Source organism: Pan troglodytes, chromosome 10, assembly GCF_028858775.2.
Source record: "Pan troglodytes isolate AG18354 chromosome 10, NHGRI_mPanTro3-v2.0_pri, whole genome shotgun sequence".
Classification (NCBI taxonomy): Eukaryota; Metazoa; Chordata; class Mammalia; order Primates; family Hominidae; genus Pan; species Pan troglodytes.
This window is the reverse complement of record NC_072408.2, coordinates 128,261,413-128,281,589: the sequence shown is the minus strand read 5'-3', so window position 1 is coordinate 128,281,589 and position 20,177 is coordinate 128,261,413. Positions and strand designations below refer to the sequence as shown.

At 49.9% G+C, this 20,177-nt stretch overlaps 1 protein-coding gene across 32 annotated transcripts in view; it reads left to right on the top strand.

Annotated features, from left to right (window-relative positions):
* Nucleotides 1-19,488, top strand: part of KDM2B (lysine demethylase 2B) — a 154,654-nt gene extending 135,166 nt beyond the window's left edge. For 11 of the 32 annotated variants that reach the window (XM_063785129.1, XM_063785126.1, XM_063785119.1 and 8 more), the window contains 10 exons: nt 3,123-3,266; nt 4,005-4,092; nt 4,261-4,529; nt 4,749-4,862; nt 5,512-5,550; nt 5,706-6,385; nt 7,310-7,473; nt 7,566-7,727; nt 8,468-8,686; nt 18,122-18,438. In XM_063785129.1, the coding sequence (XP_063641199.1) occupies nt 3,123-3,266; nt 4,005-4,092; nt 4,261-4,529; nt 4,749-4,862; nt 5,512-5,550; nt 5,706-6,385; nt 7,310-7,473; nt 7,566-7,727; nt 8,468-8,686; nt 18,122-18,303 (2,061 nt within the window). In that variant the 3' untranslated portion in view covers nt 18,304-18,438. Of the gene's footprint in view, nt 1-3,122; nt 3,267-4,004; nt 4,093-4,260; nt 4,530-4,748; nt 4,863-5,511; nt 5,551-5,705; nt 6,386-7,309; nt 7,474-7,565; nt 7,728-8,467; nt 8,687-18,121 lie in introns of all 32 variants that reach the window. The other 21 variants (XM_063785127.1, XM_063785122.1, XM_063785121.1 and 18 more) reach the window with 7 other exon arrangements.
* Nucleotides 19,489-20,177: the final 689 nt, after the last annotated feature.

Here is a 20,177-nt window from a genome sequence, read left to right as displayed (position 1 = left end):
CCCGCCCTGGCCTCAGGGGGCTCACAGCCGGGTGCATCAAGTTCTCACACTTCGTGGTCTCAGGGACCCCTTCATGCTCTTAAAAATTATGAGGACCCTAAAGAGCTTTTCTTTTATGTAGGCTATATATTTATTAATATTGACCATATTAGAAATTTAAACTGAGTTTGGTGTGAGAGGACTTTAGCTAAAAAAAAAAATTAAAACTGATTTTTTTTTTTTTTTTTTGAGACAGAGTCTTGCTGTGTCGCTCAGGCTGGAGTGCAGTGGTGTGCTCGTGGCTCACTGCAGCCTCTACCTCCTGGGCTCAAGCAGTCCTCCCACCTCAGTCTCCCGAGCAGCTGGGACTACAGGCATTCACCACTACACTCAACTAATTTTTGTATTTTTTTGTAAAGACAGGGTTTTGCCACGTTGCCCAGGCTAGTCTCAAACTCCTGGGCCCAGGCAATCCGCCTGCCTTGGCCTCCCAAAGTGCTGGGATTGCAGGCATGTGCTATCACTCCTGGCCAAGAAATTTTTTTTTAGATTTTAAATTTATCTTAAAATAACAAGAAAACCCATGACGTGTTAATAGAAATAACATATTTTGGCCGGGCGTGGTGGCTAATGCCTGCAATCACAACACTTTGGGAGGCTAAGGTGGGAGGATCACTCGAGGTCACGAGTTTGAGACAAGCCTGGCCAACATGGTGAAACCCCATCTCTACTAAAAATACAAAAATTACCCAGCACGCCTGTAGTCCCAGCTACTCGGGAGGCTGAGGTGGGAGAATCGCTTGAACCCAGGAGGCAGACAGAGGTTGCAGTGAGCCGAGATCATGTCACTGCACTCCAGACTGGGCAACAGAGCAAGACACCGTCTCAAAAATAAATAAGAAAAAAGAAATAACATATTTTTATGAGAAATAATTACATTTTCCAAAAGAAAAATAAGAAGAATGGCGTTGTTTTATATTTTTGTAAATCTCTGTTATGTCTGATTCATTAGAAAGGACTTGGAATTGCCGGGTGCGGTGGTTTACGCCTGTAATCCTGGCACTTTGGGAGGCCGATGTGGGTGGATCATGAGGTCAGGAGTCCGAGACCAGCCTGACCAACATGGTGAAACCCCCCATCTCTACTACAAATATAAAAAATTAGCTGGGCGTGGTGGCGGGCACCTGTGCTACTCGGGAGGCTGAGGCAGGAGAATCGCTTGAACCCAGGAGGCAGAGGTTGCAGTGAGTCGAGACCGTGCCACTGCACTCCAGCCTGGGTGACAGAGCAAGACTCCATCTCAAAAAATTTAAAAAAAAAGAGAAGACCTGGAATTTTCATATCTGCTTCTGTGTTTTGTCTATTGTGATATGTTGTTTTGGAGGGAGTATGAGGAAAATTTCGCCTCACACAGATATATACTACTTGGAAAAGGGAGGAGTATTTTAATAGCCTTTTCGATAACTGTGGGTACTCTGATACTCAACTAGAACTCAACAGTTTTTTTTAAAGTTTAGTTGCAATGTGGAGTCTGAAACTGTATCAATGAGCTGTTCACACTGTTACATTGAAAATCATTAGCCTGTCTTGACCTTTGAGTAGCTCATTTGCTCAGGCATGATGTTGTAACACCATGTATTGGTCATCTGGAAAATATTGGCTCCCTGAGTTAGGCAGATTTTCCAAATATTGGCACATAATATTATTTTAGAAATCACGTTTGTTAATATGGTTACTGATCTCATTGGAAAAGTCTCTCAGTATTGGGAAGCTGTGCGGGTTATGGTGGTTCATATAAGTTTTACAAAAGTCTAATTTTCATTCAGAAACTTGAATTTTGTCATTTGCAACAAATGCTGTCAGTTATTTTTCTGGAAATGACAAGCTCACTTCTTTGATCTTCACAAAAATACACCAATGTCCAGGGGGTTTCTATCAGTCATTCCTTCAAGTAAAAATAATCTGTGGAGAAAGTGGCCATTTCACCTCCCAGCTCAGTCACGAGTGCTTTTCCTTTGGTACGCGTCACCTGTGTGCCGAGGCACTTTATGCATACTTCTTATTGTCACAAAGCACATGAAAAGGATGTGTACTCTAGGGTAAGGTTTTCATAAAGTAATTTTTACTGTTTCATCAGAGATATTCTTAGATGAAACTGGTGATCTTTTTTTTGACGGAGTCTCGCTCTGTCGCCCAGGCTGGAGTGCAGTGGCATGGTCTCGGCTCACTGCAACCTCCGTCTTCCGGGTTCACGCCATTCTCCTGCCTCAGTCTCCCGAGTAGCTGGGACTACAGGCACCCGCCACCACGCCTGGCTAATTTCTTTTTGTATTTTTAGTAGAGACGGGGTTTCACCGTGTTAGCCAGGATGGTCTCGATCTCCTGACCTTGTGATCCGCCCGCCTTGGCCTCCCAAAATGCTGGGATTACAGGCGTGAGCCACCGCGCCCGGCCTGGTGATCTTTTTAATATGGCATGAGTTACTCCATGGCTGCTGGTGAGCTGGGGGCCTTGCCTTGCCTGGTGCTGAGGGGCCAGGAGTTTCACCCGCCAGTACAAATATCAATACTGTGCAAAAGGCAAATAACGTCTGTTATTCTGAAGACAGTTCTGACCTCCTAACCTTTCTGTAAAGGTCTTGGGAGCCCGCAGTCCATGGTCTGTGCCTTGAATACCCACTGGTGAGATGCAGCTTCATCTCATCTGCATGGATCTGGGCTGCGCTCACGCCCCTGCTCCTTTGGGGCTTTTCTGAATGTGAGGCCTTCCCTGACCTCCATATTTAAAATCAGCCCCCCTTCTGCCCCTCACTCCAGCCCTCTAATTTTTCCCCATGTCTCTGTCTCTAACATGCTCTGTCCATTTTGTCTGCCTCCCTCCACTAAAATGTAAGCTCTGGATGGCAGAGATTTTGAGCTGTCTTGTTCCTTGCTGTATCCCCAGCAATTAAGAGTAGTATCTGGCATGTGGAGGGAGTAGCCTGATACGTATTTCAATGAATGAGTGAGCGAATGTGCCTGGGCCACTTTCCGGGGGTCTCCTGGCAGGCCTAAGGGGAGCAGCTCATTGCCCTTGAACTGGCCCCCCTGGGGGTCCGTGCTCCCCACCCCTGATGACTTGTCTTGTTCTCCCTGGCTCCTCAGCCAGTGCTGCCCCACACCGCCGTGTGCCTTGTGTGTGGCGAGGCGGGGAAGGAAGACACGGTGGAAGAGGAGGAAGGCAAGTTTAACCTCATGCTCATGGAGTGCTCCATCTGCAATGAAATCATCCACCCTGGATGCCTTAAGGTGAGTGGCCCAGTGGGGACAGGTGGTGCTGACGCTCTGGGGCAGGTAGGGTTGCTGGAGATGCTGGTGAGATGGTGGGATGCAGGTCGTGCAGTGAATTCCTGGAGGACCCCTGAGTCTGGGTGATCCTCTGTGTCAAGGGATAAGCCCGGGGCAAGGAGGGCCTGGAGTACCTCAGAGACCCAGTGTCATCAAAGGAATAAACACACCCCCACCTCCCAGGATGTCAGAACCAGAGAGGGTTTCCAGAGACTCAGCGGATGGCAAACACAGGCTGCTTGTTTGTAGCTGGGCCAGAGGGAGCGCCTCCAGGTGGCTCCAGGCTTCTGGGAGAACAAGGCCCCACACCACACTCCTTCCCCCAGCACCCAGTAGAGTCCTCTGCAGAGTCCTTTCTGCATGCCAGGCGCTGAACTGGTGGCTTTACCTGGGTCATACCCCCCCAGTGAGATGGGCACACTAACTTTTATGGCCGAGGACACCAGCCCACAGAGACGGAGTGTCTTGCCCAGGGTCCCAGAGAAGCAAAGGGGCTCAGCCTCTGAACCCTGGCCTGGATCCACAGCTGCCCGTCTCTGCCAGCCTCTGCAGCTGTGTTTTCTTTTGGCTGGAAATGGGATAGACGTGACGTTGGGGAGGGGGTGCTGCTGCTTCTGGAAGACGTGGCGTCACAGAGCCTTGTGCCCGTGGGCCGTCTTCTCCGCCCGTCCCTCTTCTGAGTCCTGGTGTTCCCCGCAGATTAAGGAGTCAGAGGGTGTGGTCAACGACGAGCTTCCAAACTGCTGGGAGTGTCCGAAGTGTAACCACGCCGGCAAGACCGGGAAAGTGAGTGCCGGGCTCCAAGTCCCAGGGTCAGTCGGGAGAGGGGCGGGCCTGGGCCTGGCCGGGACCAGCCTGTCCCAGGAGTGTCAGGCAGGTGGGTTGCCGTCGGCCTGGGGAGGAGGAAGGGCAAGTCCAAAGGTATACAGTTGGTCTGTTCCTTCTCTCTTTTTGGCCTACAAGCAAAAGCGTGGCCCTGGCTTTAAGTACGCCTCCAACCTGCCCGGCTCCCTGCTCAAGGAGCAGAAGATGAACCGGGACAACAAGGAAGGGCAGGAACCTGCCAAGCGGAGGAGTGAGTGTGAGGAGGCGCCCCGGCGCAGGTCGGATGAGCACCCGAAGAAGGTGCCGCCGGACGGCCTCCTGCGCAGAAAGTCTGATGACGTGCACCTGAGGAAGAAGCGGAAATACGAGAAGCCCCAGGAGCTGAGTGGACGCAAGCGGGTACGGACCAGGAGGGGCTGGGAGGCAAAGGGGTTGGTCTGGCTGGTCCCGGGTGCTGGGTTGGAGGGATGGGGCAGGGGGTGGGCAGCAGGTAGAGCTTGGGATAATCCCGGCCTCTTGCTGCCCTGAGCAGGTCACCTAAGTGCTGAGAGCCCTGCCCCAAAGAAAGGAGGGGAAAACCAGCGAGTCACTCCTCTTCCCACCCCCCCCCCCCTTTAGGCCTCATCGCTTCAAACGTCCCCCGGTTCCTCCTCTCACCTCTCGCCGAGGCCCCCTCTAGGCAGCAGCCTCAGCCCCTGGTGGAGATCCAGTCTCACTTACTTCCAGCAGCAGGTGCTCCCACGACGCATGCCCTCCTGAGGCCCCGGGGACTGGCGAGTCCTGGGCTGTCCCCCACCCCACCCCGCTGGTCCTCCACCCCACTGCTGCCTCTCCTGAGGCTTCCCAGGTCTCGGCCCCAGATCTCTGGCTCGTGGTTCTGGCTTGGGGCCTGGGAAGCTGTCTGTGCCTAGAGCCTCTGTTGGTTGGGATGGAAGCTGTGAGTCCAGGGAACCTCTGAGGAGCCTGGTGGCCCTGCTCCACCCACGGGCCGTGCTGTCACCAGCCACAAGGTGGCGCCAGGAGTCTCTCCCAGCTCTAGCCATTCCTGCTGGGCCGGGGATTCCCACAGGGCTGTGCTCCAGAACTGGCTCCCAGAGCCGAGGATGATTTGAATGGGCGGCTGCACATCTCCGGGTCTGTGGGGTGGGAGGTCAGTTGGGTGGGAACAGTTCAACTGTACTCCTACTTCCAGCTTCTTCCTTGAAAGCTGCAGGCAGGGCTCGCCCGTCTGTCGGTCAGACGTGGAGATGGCATTTGTGGGGAAGGCCTCCCTCCAGCCCCTCCTCTGGAGACTGTGGACTCGTGGTGGGGTGGGGTGTCGAGGAGACCAAATCCCACGAGCCCGGGGAGCAAGCTCTGCGTCCTTTCTTTTTCGTGACAGCTCAAACCTGGCAAAGAAGATAAGCTTTTCAGGAAAAAGGTACCATCTTCCCCTCCCTCCTGTGCCTCAGGCCTGAGCGGTTAGAGCTGCACCGCAGCTCCCTGGGCCACAGTCCCGTGGCAGTGGGGCGGGAGGCCTTGGGCGGGTGCAGCCCTGAGCCCCAGAGGCTGACGCGTCTCCGCTCTCGCCCTCAGCGGCGGTCCTGGAAGAACGCCGAGGACCGCATGGCGCTGGCCAACAAGCCCCTCCGGCGCTTCAAGCAGGAACCCGAGGACGAACTGCCCGAGGCGCCCCCCAAGACCAGGGAGAGCGACCACTCCCGCTCCAGCTCCCCCACCGCGGGACCCAGCACCGAAGGGGCCGAGGGCCCGGAGGAGAAGAAGAAGGTGAAGATGCGCCGGAAGCGGCGGCTTCCCAACAAGGAGCTGAGCAGGGAGCTGAGCAAGGAGCTCAACCACGAGATCCAGAGGACGGAGAACAGCCTGGCCAACGAGAACCAGCAGCCCATCAAGTCGGAGCCCGAGAGCGAGGGCGAGGAGCCCAAGCGGCCCCCGGGCATCTGCGAGCGTCCCCACCGCTTCAGCAAGGGGCTCAACGGCACCCCCCGGGAGCTGCGGCACCAGCTGGGGCCCAGCCTGCGCAGCCCGCCCCGTGTCATCTCCCGGCCCCCACCCTCCGTGTCTCCGCCCAAGTGTATCCAGATGGAGCGCCATGTGATCCGGCCACCCCCCATCAGCCCCCCGCCTGACTCGCTACCCCTGGACGATGGGGCAGCCCACGTCATGCACAGGGAGGTGTGGATGGCCGTCTTCAGCTACCTCAGCCACCAAGACCTGTGTGTGTGCATGCGGGTCTGCAGGACCTGGAACCGCTGGTGAGCGGCGGCCTGTGTAGGGCTCTAGGTTAAGGCTCAGGCGGCACCAGGGATGGCCCGTGGTGTGTGGAGTCGCTGGCGATGCTCTTTCCTTCCAAACCCCAGTATGGCTTCATTGTGCTCCGCAAAGCGTTCCAGCTGGCTACAGCGGCCCCTCTGGTCTTGTCAGAGGAGGTGACCCCGTTTATTCCCTGATTTAGCTTCCTGGAGGGTGAAGTGAGGACCACGTGGAGTCCTTGGCTTCGGAGAGTTAGTCCAGGTTTCCAGCAAGGCTGCCAGTTGCAACTTCAGTCCAGCCGATATTTACCAGCTTTCTGGCCTTAGCTCTGCCTTACCCTCTTGGATGAACGGGCATGACGCCAGCTTCATGGGGTTGTTTGGAGGAACGGCCGGTAGAGGGCGTTGTAAAGCCCATGGTAAATACTTGATGGAGGCCGGGCGCAGTGGCTCATGCCTGTAATCCTAGCACTTTGCGGGCGGATCACTTGAAGTCAGGAGTTCAAGACCAGCCTGGCCAACAAGGTGAAACCTCATTTCTACTAAAAATAAAAAAATTAGCCGGGTGTGGTGGCACACACCTGTAATCCCAGCTACTCGGGAGGCTGAGGCAGGAGAATAGCTTGAACCTGGGAGACGGAGGTTGTGGTGAGCAGAGATTGCACCACTACACACCAGCCTGGGAACAGAGCAAGACTCCGTCTTAATACATACATACATACTTGATGGAGAGTGGAGGCCATGGCTGTTAGAGCAGATGGGAGGTGCCCGCGTGGGGGCAGGATAGGTGCTACGTAGAGAAGGGTCCAGAGCGCTGAGTTAAGGAGCCTCCCAGAGGTTGTTAGGTGGGGAGAGTTAAGAGCTGTGTGTGGGCTCCCTAGAGGAGCCCCACCTCTGACGATGTGTCCCCACGGGGCCGGTCCCCAGGTGCTGCGATAAGCGGTTGTGGACCCGCATTGACCTGAACCACTGCAAGTCTATCACACCCCTGATGCTGAGTGGCATCATCCGGCGACAGCCCGTCTCCCTCGACCTCAGCTGGACCAATATCTCCAAGAAGCAGCTGAGCTGGCTCATCAACCGGCTGCCTGGTGAGCCCTGGGCCAGTGGCCCCGAGTGTGTCTGCTGCAGTGAGGGCTGGGGACACATCCCCTGACCTTCACCCTTTTCTATGTCCCCCCAGGGCTCCGGGACTTGGTGCTGTCAGGCTGCTCATGGATCGCGGTCTCGGCCCTTTGCAGCTCCAGTTGTCCGCTGCTCCGGACCCTGGATGTCCAGTGGGTGGAGGGACTAAAGGATGCCCAGATGCGGGATCTCCTGTCCCCGCCCACAGACAACAGGCCAGGTGAGTTGCCAGGCTGGGGGTTTCTGTGGGGGTGGGGTGAGCGAGCTAGGCTGTTGGATCTGCTTTTACCCTCAGACCCCAGCTGTTCCCCAAAGGACATAGGGATGAGTCTCTGCTGCCATGTTCTCAGTTTGCTTCAGGCACAGAGGGGATCTGGGAGGAGGCAGGGGCTCCTGTGCACACGCGAGACTCGCTCCTGGGGCTCCGCGTGCGTCTCACTGCTTTCCTGTTGACTCGCTCATGGGGCTCTGCGTGTGTCTCACTGCTTTCTTATTGACTCGCTCATGGGGCTCTGCGTGCATCTCACTTCTTTTCTGTTGACTTGCCCCTCGTTGGTTTCAAGCCTCCGCTGCCATCGGGATCAGTGTGGTTGTGCAAGGGCTTCCAGGATGGCACCTCCCCCTGGACTGGGCTGGACTGCCTAGGTCCGTGCTTCTCGCCAAGCCATGGGGATCGGAGATGCTGCGCAGCCTCTGCACTGGTTGGCTGATGACTACTGGGTGGAATGTGGGCTTAGTGTTTCTAGGTCTTTTAGTTTTTCAAGAGAATCTGAAAATCTAAGTTTTGATGTGGAGTCTGATTTTTCACTGTTGGAATTATGATTTTGGGAGGAAGCAGTTTATAACTCAATGAAATCTGAGTGTTCTCTCTGGCTGGTGGGCCTTTTAGAGTGTCATGTCAGCATGACCGGGCCTCCTCGGTCAGATTGACGGGTTGCCCCCTCCTTCCTGCCCCACCAGGTCAGATGGACAATCGGAGCAAGCTCCGGAACATCGTGGAGCTGCGCCTGGCAGGCCTGGACATCACAGATGCCTCCCTGCGGCTCATCATCCGCCACATGCCCCTGCTCTCCAAGCTCCACCTCAGTTACTGTAACCACGTCACCGACCAGTCCATCAACCTGCTCACCGCTGTTGGCACCACCACCCGAGACTCCTTAACCGAGATCAACCTGTCTGGTGAGTCAGGGGCCCCCATCGGGTCTGCCCAACACTCCGTGGGAGAACCAGGAGGTTCACATTTGTGGAAAACGATTCGTGTGTCTACAGCTATGTGGTCACAGTGCTAGGTGTCTCGTTTACTGAGACAGACAGCCCAGTCCAGGGGGGAAACACAGTAAACAAAGAGTTACTGTTGGCCGGGTGCAGTAGCTCACGCCCGTAATCCCAGCACGTTGGGAGGCCGAGGCAGGTGGATCATAAGGACAGGAGTTCGAGACTAGCCTGGCCAACATGGTGAAACCCCGTCTCTACAAAAAAATACAAAAATTAGCCGGGGGTTGGTGGCCGGCGCCTGTAATCCCAGCTACTCGGGAGGCTGAGGCAGGAGAATCGCTTGAAACTGGAAGGTGGAGGTCGCCGTGAGCCAAGATGGCGCCACTGCACTCCAGCCTATGTGACAAGACCAAAACTGTCTCAAAAAAAAAAAAAAGTTACCGTTGGAGTTGTAGTAATTGCTACCCCAAAATAGTGCCAGTTAGCAGCAGCCACAAGCACATAGCAGTGGTTCCTGACCCAAAATACGGACAAGGGACAGCTTCCCGAGGGGGTGCAGAAGAGCCGGTGCCTGACAACCAGGGTGTTGAGACAGTGGGGGCCGGGAGGCAAGGGCCCTGGTGGGCAGGAGGGAGCTTGGTTTCTGCCTTTGCTGTCGTTGCTTACATGCACCCCTTGTGACCCTGCTATCAAGGGGCCTGTTGTTGGAGAGAAAAAAACCCACAGTGAGTTCCATTATTGTTCTCTGTCTGTCGCTGTGGTGCAGGATCTTCGCTCACTGCACTTGCCGTTGGGGCGGCAGTTGGTTCTGAAGGACTTGGGGCTCCAGTATGCAGCGAGGTACACAGAGCAATGCTGCCTGCTCTTCGCCCAACTAACCCGATTTTGGTCTGGTAGCTTAGGATGGTCTGGATTGGGGGGTGTTGGGTTTGCGTGAGAGCAAAAAAAGAAAGAGAAAAAGAAACTACAGGTGTTTTTTTTTTTTTTTTTTTTTTACCCTCAGAAATTACCAAGTACTAAGGACATCCCCATCTCATCAAATTACATTTTTCACACAGCGCAGTGGTGACGTACACGTTGTTTTCTCCTCTGCATCCCACATTTATGCCTGATAAACTGTCTGGCAACCATGCCTCATAGCAGGGGCATGGGAGCTTTGGATGGGATGAGATCATTCGGGACCTAGGAAGCCATTCCTTCTCCTCATGAAGTTTTGGTGGCAGGGATTGTTCCACCTCGTGGAGGCAAAGAACCAGAGTGAATTGAGGCTTCTCCAGCTCAAGGGCCAGGTCATAGGCTTGAATGGGTGATGGAGCTGCCCTTTGGAGAGGGCCTGGGAGTCGTCTTACTCTAAGTGCTGGCATTTTATTAAATCTCTTCATTATATCCTGGTTTAGTTATTATGGATGCGTAGCAGAGATCTCAGTATAAATTCCCTCCCCTGCGGTGTGGGCCATGCTGTGTGTGTGCATGCAAATCATCTTTTGCATTTTGTTTTTCCAGCATGATAAATTGAGGTCATCTTTTTATCTCAGTGCATACAGCTCTCTGCATTCTTTTTTTTTTTTTTTTTTTTTTTTTTTTTTTTGAGACGGAGCCTTGCTCTGTCACCCAGGCTGGAGTGCAGTGGTGCGATCTCGGCTCACTCCAGCCTCTGCCTCCCAGGTTCAAGTGATTCTTCTGCCTCAGTCTCCCGAGTAGCTGTGATTACAGGTGCCTGCCACCATGCCTGGCTAAGTTTTGTATTTTTAGTAGAGATGAGGTTTCACCATGTTGGCCAGGCTGGCCTCAAATTCCTCACCTCAGGTGATCCACCCATCTCTGCCTCCCAAAGTGCTGGGATTACAGGCGTGCGCCACCACACCCGGCCTGCATTCTTGTTAAGAGCTGTGAAGTATACTAAGGCATATCTCTATACCTAAACTCTTCTAGATTTTCTTAAAAAAAAAAAAAAATTCCCCTCTCATCGGTGTAACCAGTTGAGTTACTGGAAAAATAAGCTTGTCCTGATGCAAGCACCAGAGATGGGAAAAAAGTCTGTGCCACAAAATAGATGACAGTTGACATGCCTCAAGATCCTTAAACTTGGTTGGAGGATCTGGTCTCGTGACAAGGGAAGTTGCAATTCTAGCTATTGTTCTGGCCGAATTCCATCGTGGAAAATTTACTGGGTGCTCAAGGCAGTCCCCTGCCTTTCCCTTTACCCCATCCTCACTACCTGAGACAACGCCTTAAACTCTTGAATTCTTTCTTCCAGTGTTTACCTCTGCTATTTCAAAATAGCAAGCCTAGTGCTTGCTTTGGCAGCCCATATACTGCAATTTCTTTTTTTTTTTTCCCATGTGGACATTATATATTTATTAGCTTGCTATTATATAACATGAGGATTTATTACTGTTGTATCCTTCCCTCCCACTCCCCACCCGTTTTTCTCCCTCCATCTTTTCCAATTTTTGGTTGTCACTATTCTTTCACTTATTATGACCATGTTAAGTGTTGGTCACTGTTGAGCCAAATAGTGTATTATGAGTACATTTTGTTTCTTGCTCAATGTTTTTATTAATTGCCTCATTTTGCTTAGTTTCTATGCAAATGGTACAACAGAATTGAATGCTCTCCCCCTCCCCACCCCCAACTCATCAGTTTCTTGACCAGTTTTTGTACGAGAGCTGCCTCCTGACTTCTTTTCCTCCCCTTCCGTTTTCTCCTCTGGGACTGCCCGCCCCACCGCTGCCATCCTGGACTCCTTTGGTCTCTGTCTTGGCCTAGGTACCCTCCTTCCTTGATCTCATATCTTCTTTCTTGGTTTACTCTCACATTTGGTGAGACATTTTCTAGACCCTGTGTGTCTGAATTTGTTTTTATTATATACCTTCCCATTTAGTTGCTAGTTCTGCTGGGTATAGAACCCTAGTCTGGGAGCCTGTTGCTACAGTAAGTGGGAGGTTTTGCTCCACCATCTTCTGCCTTCCAGAGGCAAGGTCTAAAACCATTTGATTCTTCATCTGTCAGTGAATCTATTTTCTCTCCTTGTAAGTTAATAGAAAGTCGTCTGTAATTGTCTGCAATTTTTGATGACAAACTTGGGTTTGAGTCCATTTCACCTACCATGCTGAACACTCACAGAAGCCCTTCAGTCTGGACGTCTGTGTTCTTCACTTGTAGAAAAACTTCTTCTTTCTTAACTTCCTCCCCTTCTGTTTTCCTCTTTCTGGACTAGTCCTCTGATTCCTGTCTTCCCTCCTCATTTCCATGTCAGTGTCTTTTTGCTGTATTTTCTGGGAGTTTTCCCTTACTTTATCATACAACTTTTTTTTTTTTTTTTTTTTTTTGAGATGGAGTCTCACTCTGTCGCCCAGGCTGGAGTGCAATGGCGCGATCTCAGCTCACTACAAGCTCCGCCTCCCAGGTTCACGCCATTCTCCCGCCTCAGCCTCCCGAGTAGCTGGGACTACAGGTGCCCGCCACCACGCCTGGCTAATTTTTTGTATTTTTAGTAGAGACGGGGTTTCACCGTGTTAGCCAGGATGGTTTCGATCTCCTGACCTCGTGATCCACCCGCCTCGGCCTCCCAAAGTGCTGGGATTACAGGCGTGAGCCACCGCGTCCGGCCACAACTTATACACTGAGTTTTTAATTTCTGCTGTTGTGCAGTTGAACCATATGAAACTGCTGTTTTTATAAGTCAAAAGTAGTCAAATGTTGGCATTTTCATATTGTTCAACCTATATGTTTAATTTTCAAGCTGTATTCTCTGAACTTTTTGTGGAATGGCCAGTTGTTTCTTGGAGCCAGATACTTTCCTACCTGAGGATATGAATGATTGTTTTATTTTCTTCTCTCTGCATTGACTGTTCCTTCAAATGCCGTCAGTGGCCTTCAGCAGAGGCCCTCCTCAGCTTGAATGCTGATGCTTGCTTGTCCCTCCACTCAAGGGTGATCAGAAGCTCTGGGCACGCGGTTGGAGCTTGTCTGCTATGGACGACACTTACAGGGTGGTCTCTGTGTGTCGTTTCTTTGGTGAAACCTGGACATCAGATCTTTCCATCTTTCTCTTAAGCTGGTCAGGATTGCCAGAAAGACTCTCCTTGATCTCCTAAGGGTGTAGGGTGGACCGCCATTGGTATGGTCAAGTATGGGGCTTGATGGGGGAAGGAGGTTCTCAACAGTCAGCAGGTAAATTTTCCCTTAGCCCCCACTTTTGAGTGGGCACCCCTACTTTCTGTGCCCACTGGAGCCCAGCCCATCAGAGACTAAAACCCCAGTCTTCTGCTGGGGAAGGAATCTGGACATCTTACTGCTCCTTGAATAGATTTTCAACCAGTGCTTCTGTTACTAACACCATCTTTAGCCCCACTTCCAATGTACATGTCACTTCCAATCCAAGAGGAATTTCTGAGAAATCACAACTAAACACCTTGGAGGTGTTCTATAGAATAATCATTCTTTTCTGCTTTCCCCTCAGCCACTTTAGGGTTAATTAAGCTTTCTCAGGTCTCCTAAATTGTTACCTCTTCTCCAGCTTCCAAAATTAGAAAAATAATTATGTTGTAGTAAAATAATACATAATATAAAATGGACCACCTTAGCCATTTTTGGGCATAGAATTCAGTGGCATTAAGTACATTCACAATGTTGCGCAACTGTCACCAACATCCATCTCCAGACTTTTTTTCTGTTTTAGAGACAGGGTCTCGCTCTGTTGCCCAGACTGGTCTCAAACCCCTGGGCTCAAGTAGTCCTCCTGCCCCAGCCTCCCAAAATGTTAGAATTACAGGCATGAGCCACTGCACCTGGCCTTTTTTTTTTTTTCCCTTTGTTGGCTGTGATTTTGGTGTCATATCAATCTTTGCAAAGTCTAATGTCACGAAAAATTTCCCATTTTCTTTTTTCAAGACAAAGTCTTGCTCTGTCGCCCAGGTTTGAGTGCAGTGGTGCAGTGTCAGCTCACTGCAGCTTCCGCCTCCTGGGTTCACGTGATTCTCATGCCTCAGTCTCCCAAGTAGCTGGGACTACAGGCACGTGCCACCACACCTGGCTAATTTTTGTATTTTTTAGTAGAGATGAGGTTTCACCATATTGGCCAGGCTGGTCTCGAACTCCTGACCTTGTGATCCACCCGCCTTGGCTTCCGAAAGTGCTGGGATTACAGGCATGAGCCATCGCGCACAGCCAGGTCCAGCTTATTCTTTTGCATGTCGAAATTCAATTTTTCCAGCAACATTTATTGAAAAGATTATTTATTACTTCATTGAATGCTGTTGGCAGCACCCTTTTCAAAAATCACTTCACCATATATTTGAGGGTTTGTTTCTGGGCTCCTGATTCTTTTTTTTTTTTTTTTTTTTTTTTTTGATAGAGAGTCTCGCTCTGTTGCCCAGCCTGGAGTGCAGTGCAGTGGCACAATCTTGGCTCACTGCAACCTCCACCTCCCGGGTTCAAGTGATTCTCCTGCCTCAGCCTCCTGTGTAGCTGGGAGTACAGGTGTGTGCCACCATGCCATGTTGGCCAGGCTGGTCTTGAACTCCTGACCTCAGGTGATCCGCCCACCTCGGCCTCCCAAAGTGCTGGGATTATAGGCGTGAGTCACCACGCCTGGCCGAGCTCTTGATTCTATTCCATTGGTCTATATGTCTATCCTTATGCCTGTAACGTGCTTTATTTATGAATGAATGAATGACAGGGGCTTACTCTGTCATCCAGGCTGGAGTGCAGTGAGGTGATCATGGCTCACTGCAGGCTCCACCTTCCAGGCGTAAGTGATCCTCCCACCTCAGCCCCCTGTGTAGTTGGGACTAGAGGCACCATGTTTGGCTAATTTTGGTGTTTTTTGTTTTTTTATAGAGACAGGCTTTTGCTAGGTTGCTCAGGCTGGTCTTGAACTCCTAGGCTCAAGTGATCCACCCACCTCAGCCTCCCAAGTGCTGGTCTTACAGGCATGAGCAGTCGCGCCCGGCCTATGTATTTTATTTTATTTGGAGACGGGATCTCACTCTGTTGCTCAGGCTGGAATCATACTCCTGGGTTCAAGTGGTTTTCCACCTCAGCTTCAGATTAGCTCTTCAACTTTGTTGTTTTTTTGGATTGTTTGGACAACTTGGAGCCCCATGCATTCACATGAATTTTAGGATAGATTTTTCTTTTTCTGCAAAAAATACTACTAGGATTTTATAGCAATTTCATTGAATCTGTAGATTGCTGTGGGTAGTGCTGACATCTTAATAGTATTAAGTCTTTCCATTTATTTATGTCTAATTTAGTTTTTTTCAGCAATGCTTTATAGTCTTCAAAGTACAAGTTCTTCCTTGGTTAAATTTATTCCTGAAGCTAGGCATGGTGGCACACACCTATAGTCCCAGCTACTCAGGAAGCTGAGGTGGGAGGATCACTTGAGCCCAGGTGTCCTAGACCAGCCTGGGCAAAGTAGTGAGATTCCAGATCTAAAATGTTTAAAGGCGGAGGGAGAACTGATGAGGATGCTAACAAAAGTGATGTTCCTCCACAGGCTGGCGGGCGGGCAGGCGGGCCCCACGCGCCAGCAGGAAACATCTGTCAGCCTGCCTGTGGAGGGTCCGAGAAACCAGGCTGCAGTGAACTCTAACGCACAGAGGGACCAAAGGAAAGTCTTTTCCTTCTAGCTTCTTTGTTGGAAGGGTCTTTGGGCTCCAGTTTTGGGGAATATGTGAACCACAAGCCAGGAAGAATGCTGGCTGGGCATGAATGAGCCTCCAAAGAGGGCCCAAATTAGTACCCAAAGACAACTCAGAAAAGGAGCCAGCTGGGCCTCCAGGTCTCACTTCACACCAAGTGCTGCCTTACCACCGACAGGTAACTGCCAGGATGCACTTGAGGCCCCCTCAGCCGTCTGACAGCTACAGGCCACAGCAGTGTGCCAACCAGATGGCAGAGTTCTCTGGCATGGGAGCTGCCTGCTCTGGTGCTTGAAGGTGTCAAGGGAGAGGCAGGACTTGGGTCAGTCCCTTCTAGCCAGGAACTAGGCAAACATTACAGGGGAAAAATATCCCTGAGCTGGTGATGGAGTGGGGACAGCATAGCTGCATCTGAGTAAGGAATGAGACGCATTCTGGGGATGAGCTAGACAGTGCTCTGGAAGGCAGATAGGGAGCTGGGAACAGGGTCAAGATGGAAGATTCTGAGGGTGATTTCTTGCTGAAAATGTCTAGCCTGAATCTAAGCAAGCCTCTGGGATATCTGCAGTTTATAGGAAAAACAGGAGAGATGGAACAAGCGAAATGACACCTTTAAGATGACAAGTGTGAATGTGGGACATCCTCTAAGAAAACCGTCCTGGTCAGACAGGCCCAACACCTATATCCCAGTGGTCTGGGAGGCTGGGTGGGGAGGATCACTTGAGACCAGGAGTTCAAATCTAACTGGTCAACATGTCATAGTAAATAATGAAAAATGAAAAGTATATGAAAATAAACATATTAGTAAAATCCCTATTCTTTATACTTAAAATGAATCAAGTATTGAGTTTTGGGGATCATGAGTTTCCCGAAGGAATTGTATGATAACATTCTACAACTTCCTTCATCATTGGATTTTGCAGGAAGATTATAAAGAGGGTCAGCCATTTGAGGGGGAACTACTTGAGGGATTAATTAGAAGATTAAGGGATACCCTTTGAAAAACTGAGTTATTGCCGGGCACGGTGGCTCACACCTATAATCCCAGCACTTTGGGAGGCTGAGCTGGATGGATCACCTGAGTTCAGGAGTTCAAGACCAGCCTGGCCAACATGGTGAAACCCCATCTCTACTAAAAATTAAAAAAATTAGCCGGGCGTGGTGGCCGGCGCCTGTAATCCCAGCTACTTGGGAGGCTGAGGCAGAATCGCTTGAACCTGGGAAGGGGAGGTTGCAGTAAGCCGAGGTCGTGCCACTGCATTCCAGCCTGGGCAACAAGAGCAAAACTCCATCATCTCCAAAAAAAAAAAAAAAAGAAAAAAGAAAAAAAACCCCATGAAAACCTGAGTTATCTGTTGAAGCATCTCGTTTTCCCATCTTCAGTCTAAAAGCAGGGCCTTCACTTGTGAATGCCTATGTGTATGTAAAGCAGGGCCTTCACTTGTGAATGCCTATGTGTATGTAGACAGCTTTCCAGCACCACTGCTCCAGGTTCACGAATTGGTGAGCATCTGTTTGAAGATTCTGTGCTGATGTGGAGGCCGCTGTCTGAAAGGACTAGCTGTATAAAGGAAGTCAGTTTGGTGGCGTATGTGGTGCTCTGACTTTACTACTTTACACCACCTCCTCGCTTGCAGGGATTTTGACAACATGTAGATAGCACAGACGTTGTATGCATGATTGCGGTTTGCCCTTCGTATTTTTATTCCCACTCAATTTAATAAAGAAATGAAAGTGTTGATACTAAGGATGATTAGCAAAGGTCACAAATGTAATACCATTGAGGCCAGGCACAGTAGCTCAAGCCTGTAATCCTAGTACTTTGGGAGGCTGAGGCGGGCGGATCACATGAGGTCAGGAGTTTGAGGCCAGCCTGGACAACATGGTGGAACCCAGTTTCTACTTACTACAAAAAAAAAAAAAAGTCGCGCATGGTGGCACATGCCTATAATTCCAGCTACTCAGGAGGCTGAGGCAGGAGAATCACTTAAACCTGGGAGGCGGAAGTTGCAGTGAGCCAAGATTGCACCATTGCACTCCAGCCTGGGTGACAAAAGCGAGACTCTGTCTCAAAAAAAAAAGCACAAAGGGTGTGTCTGCAGATGAGGGTGTGACGAAGTCTGAATTCTGCTTTTGCTAGAAGGGCATGTTGGTCTGGTGTCTAGGCTGCTGGCACACGGTCAGTCCTGGAGTTAGGGCCAAACAGCTGTCCTTCATGCTGTGAATTGCTCCAAAGCACTGCGGCCTGCAAAAGCAAAAATGATCCCAAGATGCCCTTAGGGATGTTCTTTCTGTGACCCAGCAATGCCCCTCTGGGAATTTATCTGAAGGGAGGAGGCAAATAAATGCACAGTAATAGACATAGAGCAGTACTCATCAACAACATATTAGATGAGAAAAGCAAGCTACTTGACATGGTGTGTGAACCTATCATTGTGAAAGCACATAGAACTACTTACATGAGCATACGCACGTATAGAGGCAGCTGTGTGGTAAATTAGAAGTTATTTTCACGTGGTTATCTGAATGCTTTTGAGGCATATATTAACCTTTATACCTGGCGGGTGAGACCCTTCCCCGTTTGAAGAAGAGAGATTTTAAGCAAATAACATTTTATTTAGTGCAGCACAGCAGGGACTGGAATATGTAGAGCTCTGACCTGTCCCCACTGCTGAGTGCCTGGGTCTGGCGGCGGGGGGGCTTCTGGCTCCTGGCCTTCACACCTCACATTACTATTTCTTCTCTGCAGACTGCAATAAGGTCACTGATCAGTGCCTGTCCTTCTTCAAACGCTGTGGAAACATCTGTCATATTGACCTGAGGTACTGCAAGCAAGTCACCAAGGAAGGCTGTGAGCAGTTCATAGCCGAGATGTCTGTGAGTGTCCAGTTTGGGCAAGTAGAAGAGAAACTCCTGCAAAAACTGAGTTAGTCCAAGGATAAGTATGTAAATACGGGGCGGGCTCTGGGAGGGGAGAGACTTTACAAAAATGAGGGCTTTTATTTTCCATTTGGAACGTGGGACAACAGACCACAACGCAATTCCATTTTGCAAGTCTTTCCAAGGGAGAAGCTGTTCAACCACCCGTTTGGGGGATGAGTGAGCCGACACTTTCCTTTGGTCTTTCTAAATCGTAACTGCACTGCTCTCTGGACCATTTCTAAGGCGGCCTTTACAAGAAGACATTCCTGTCGGAGAGGAGGGTGGACTTCGGAGAAATTCTCATACTGAAGCATGAGCTTAGGAGTTTCTATTAGTGGTAGTGGTGTTTTGGACACTTCATTCCTTGCAACACCGAGGTTTTGGGTGTTGACATAAAGTGGACCACACACCACATCTGCTGCCGTCTTGACACTTTTTTTTTTTGGTTGGTTTTGTTACATCTTACATTATGCAGAACTATTTTTGTACAAATTGTTTAAAAGTTATTTATGCAAGGTTTGAATGCATACCAGTGTTTTTATTGTTTTGAGATTGCCAATTTTCCTGATTTCCTTAAGGTAGGAGAGAATTTAACGTGTACTTCATCGACACAACCCATCTACAAATGTGCCCAGATCTAACAAAGTAGGCTAAGACCTTCCACTTAAAAGCATGTTTAACTGGAAGTTGAGAGTCTGCTTTGTACCTCAAGAGTTACATGAGCATGTTGTGGATAAATGTAAATTATAGTCAAAGTAAGATACTCTGCCAAGTTTCCTCTGTAGAGAATTCACTTTTCTCAAATTTTAAAATTTCGACTTCAGCCTTTGCACTCAGGAGGGTCTGCTCCAGCATGAGCTCTTGTACTTACATAGATCTAATTTATACAGTGAGTCAAGACGTAGAATAAATGCTCCCACATAGCCTTTCTTTTGCTTCTCTCCTCTGAAGTGTGAGTTGAGTTCTCATTTAGGTTTGTAACATGGCTATTTCCTAGTTGTAAAGTTCTGCATTTATAAGTGCCATTGTTGTAAGGTGGTGTTTCCTAGACCTTCCCTGATGCGATTTTACCTTTGTTGAATTTGTATAAACAATTGTACAAAAAAAACCACTCTTGAACTTTGAGGGTTTCTGTTCTAGGAGTGGACTAGAAGTTTAAGCCCAGAGTCAGTAAACACTGTTTTGAAGTCCAAACAATGTAATTTCTGATTCATCTGATGTACCCTGTGGTGCGTCATTTCTCTTTCTTCAGAAAGCAAGCAAGCTGTTTCTGGCTAGTAAAGGTAACGGGAAAGAGCTATGCTCTGACAATGGCCACGCGTAGGAATTAGACACAGACTTCTTTAAGGAGAAGAGTTGCTCATCATCTGTCTGTGTGCCTCTTACCACACAGAATTAATTCCATGGCTACTTGCCATTACCATTGCCTAAAAGTTCGCCAGATTTGGGAGACAGTGGGAGCAACTGCAGGAGGCTGCATCCTGTACAGGTAGCCTTGGGCCATGGTGGCTGTAGGAAACACTTGGTCATGAGGTGGCTTCCCCAAGTGGCAGATGCAGAAACCAGTGAGAAGTAATTTTAGATTACGGAATTTTTTTTAAAGACAGGACCCTGCTGGCAATGTCATATTCACATACAGAAACAACTGCTCTAGTGAATCTGAAGATGGAGAAAGTAACCAACCTCCTTCCTCAGTGATTGATAAGAGCAATGTACGATGTTGCCCCTGTGGAAGAAGGCTTTTCTTGCTGATGGCTGAGTTTTCTATTTGTCCCTTTTATTTTTACTATGGCAAAACAGTTTTAATTAAAATGAGACAAGGCCAGGTGGAGTGGATCCAGCACTTTGGGAGGGATCACCTGAGGTCAGGAGTTCAAGACCAG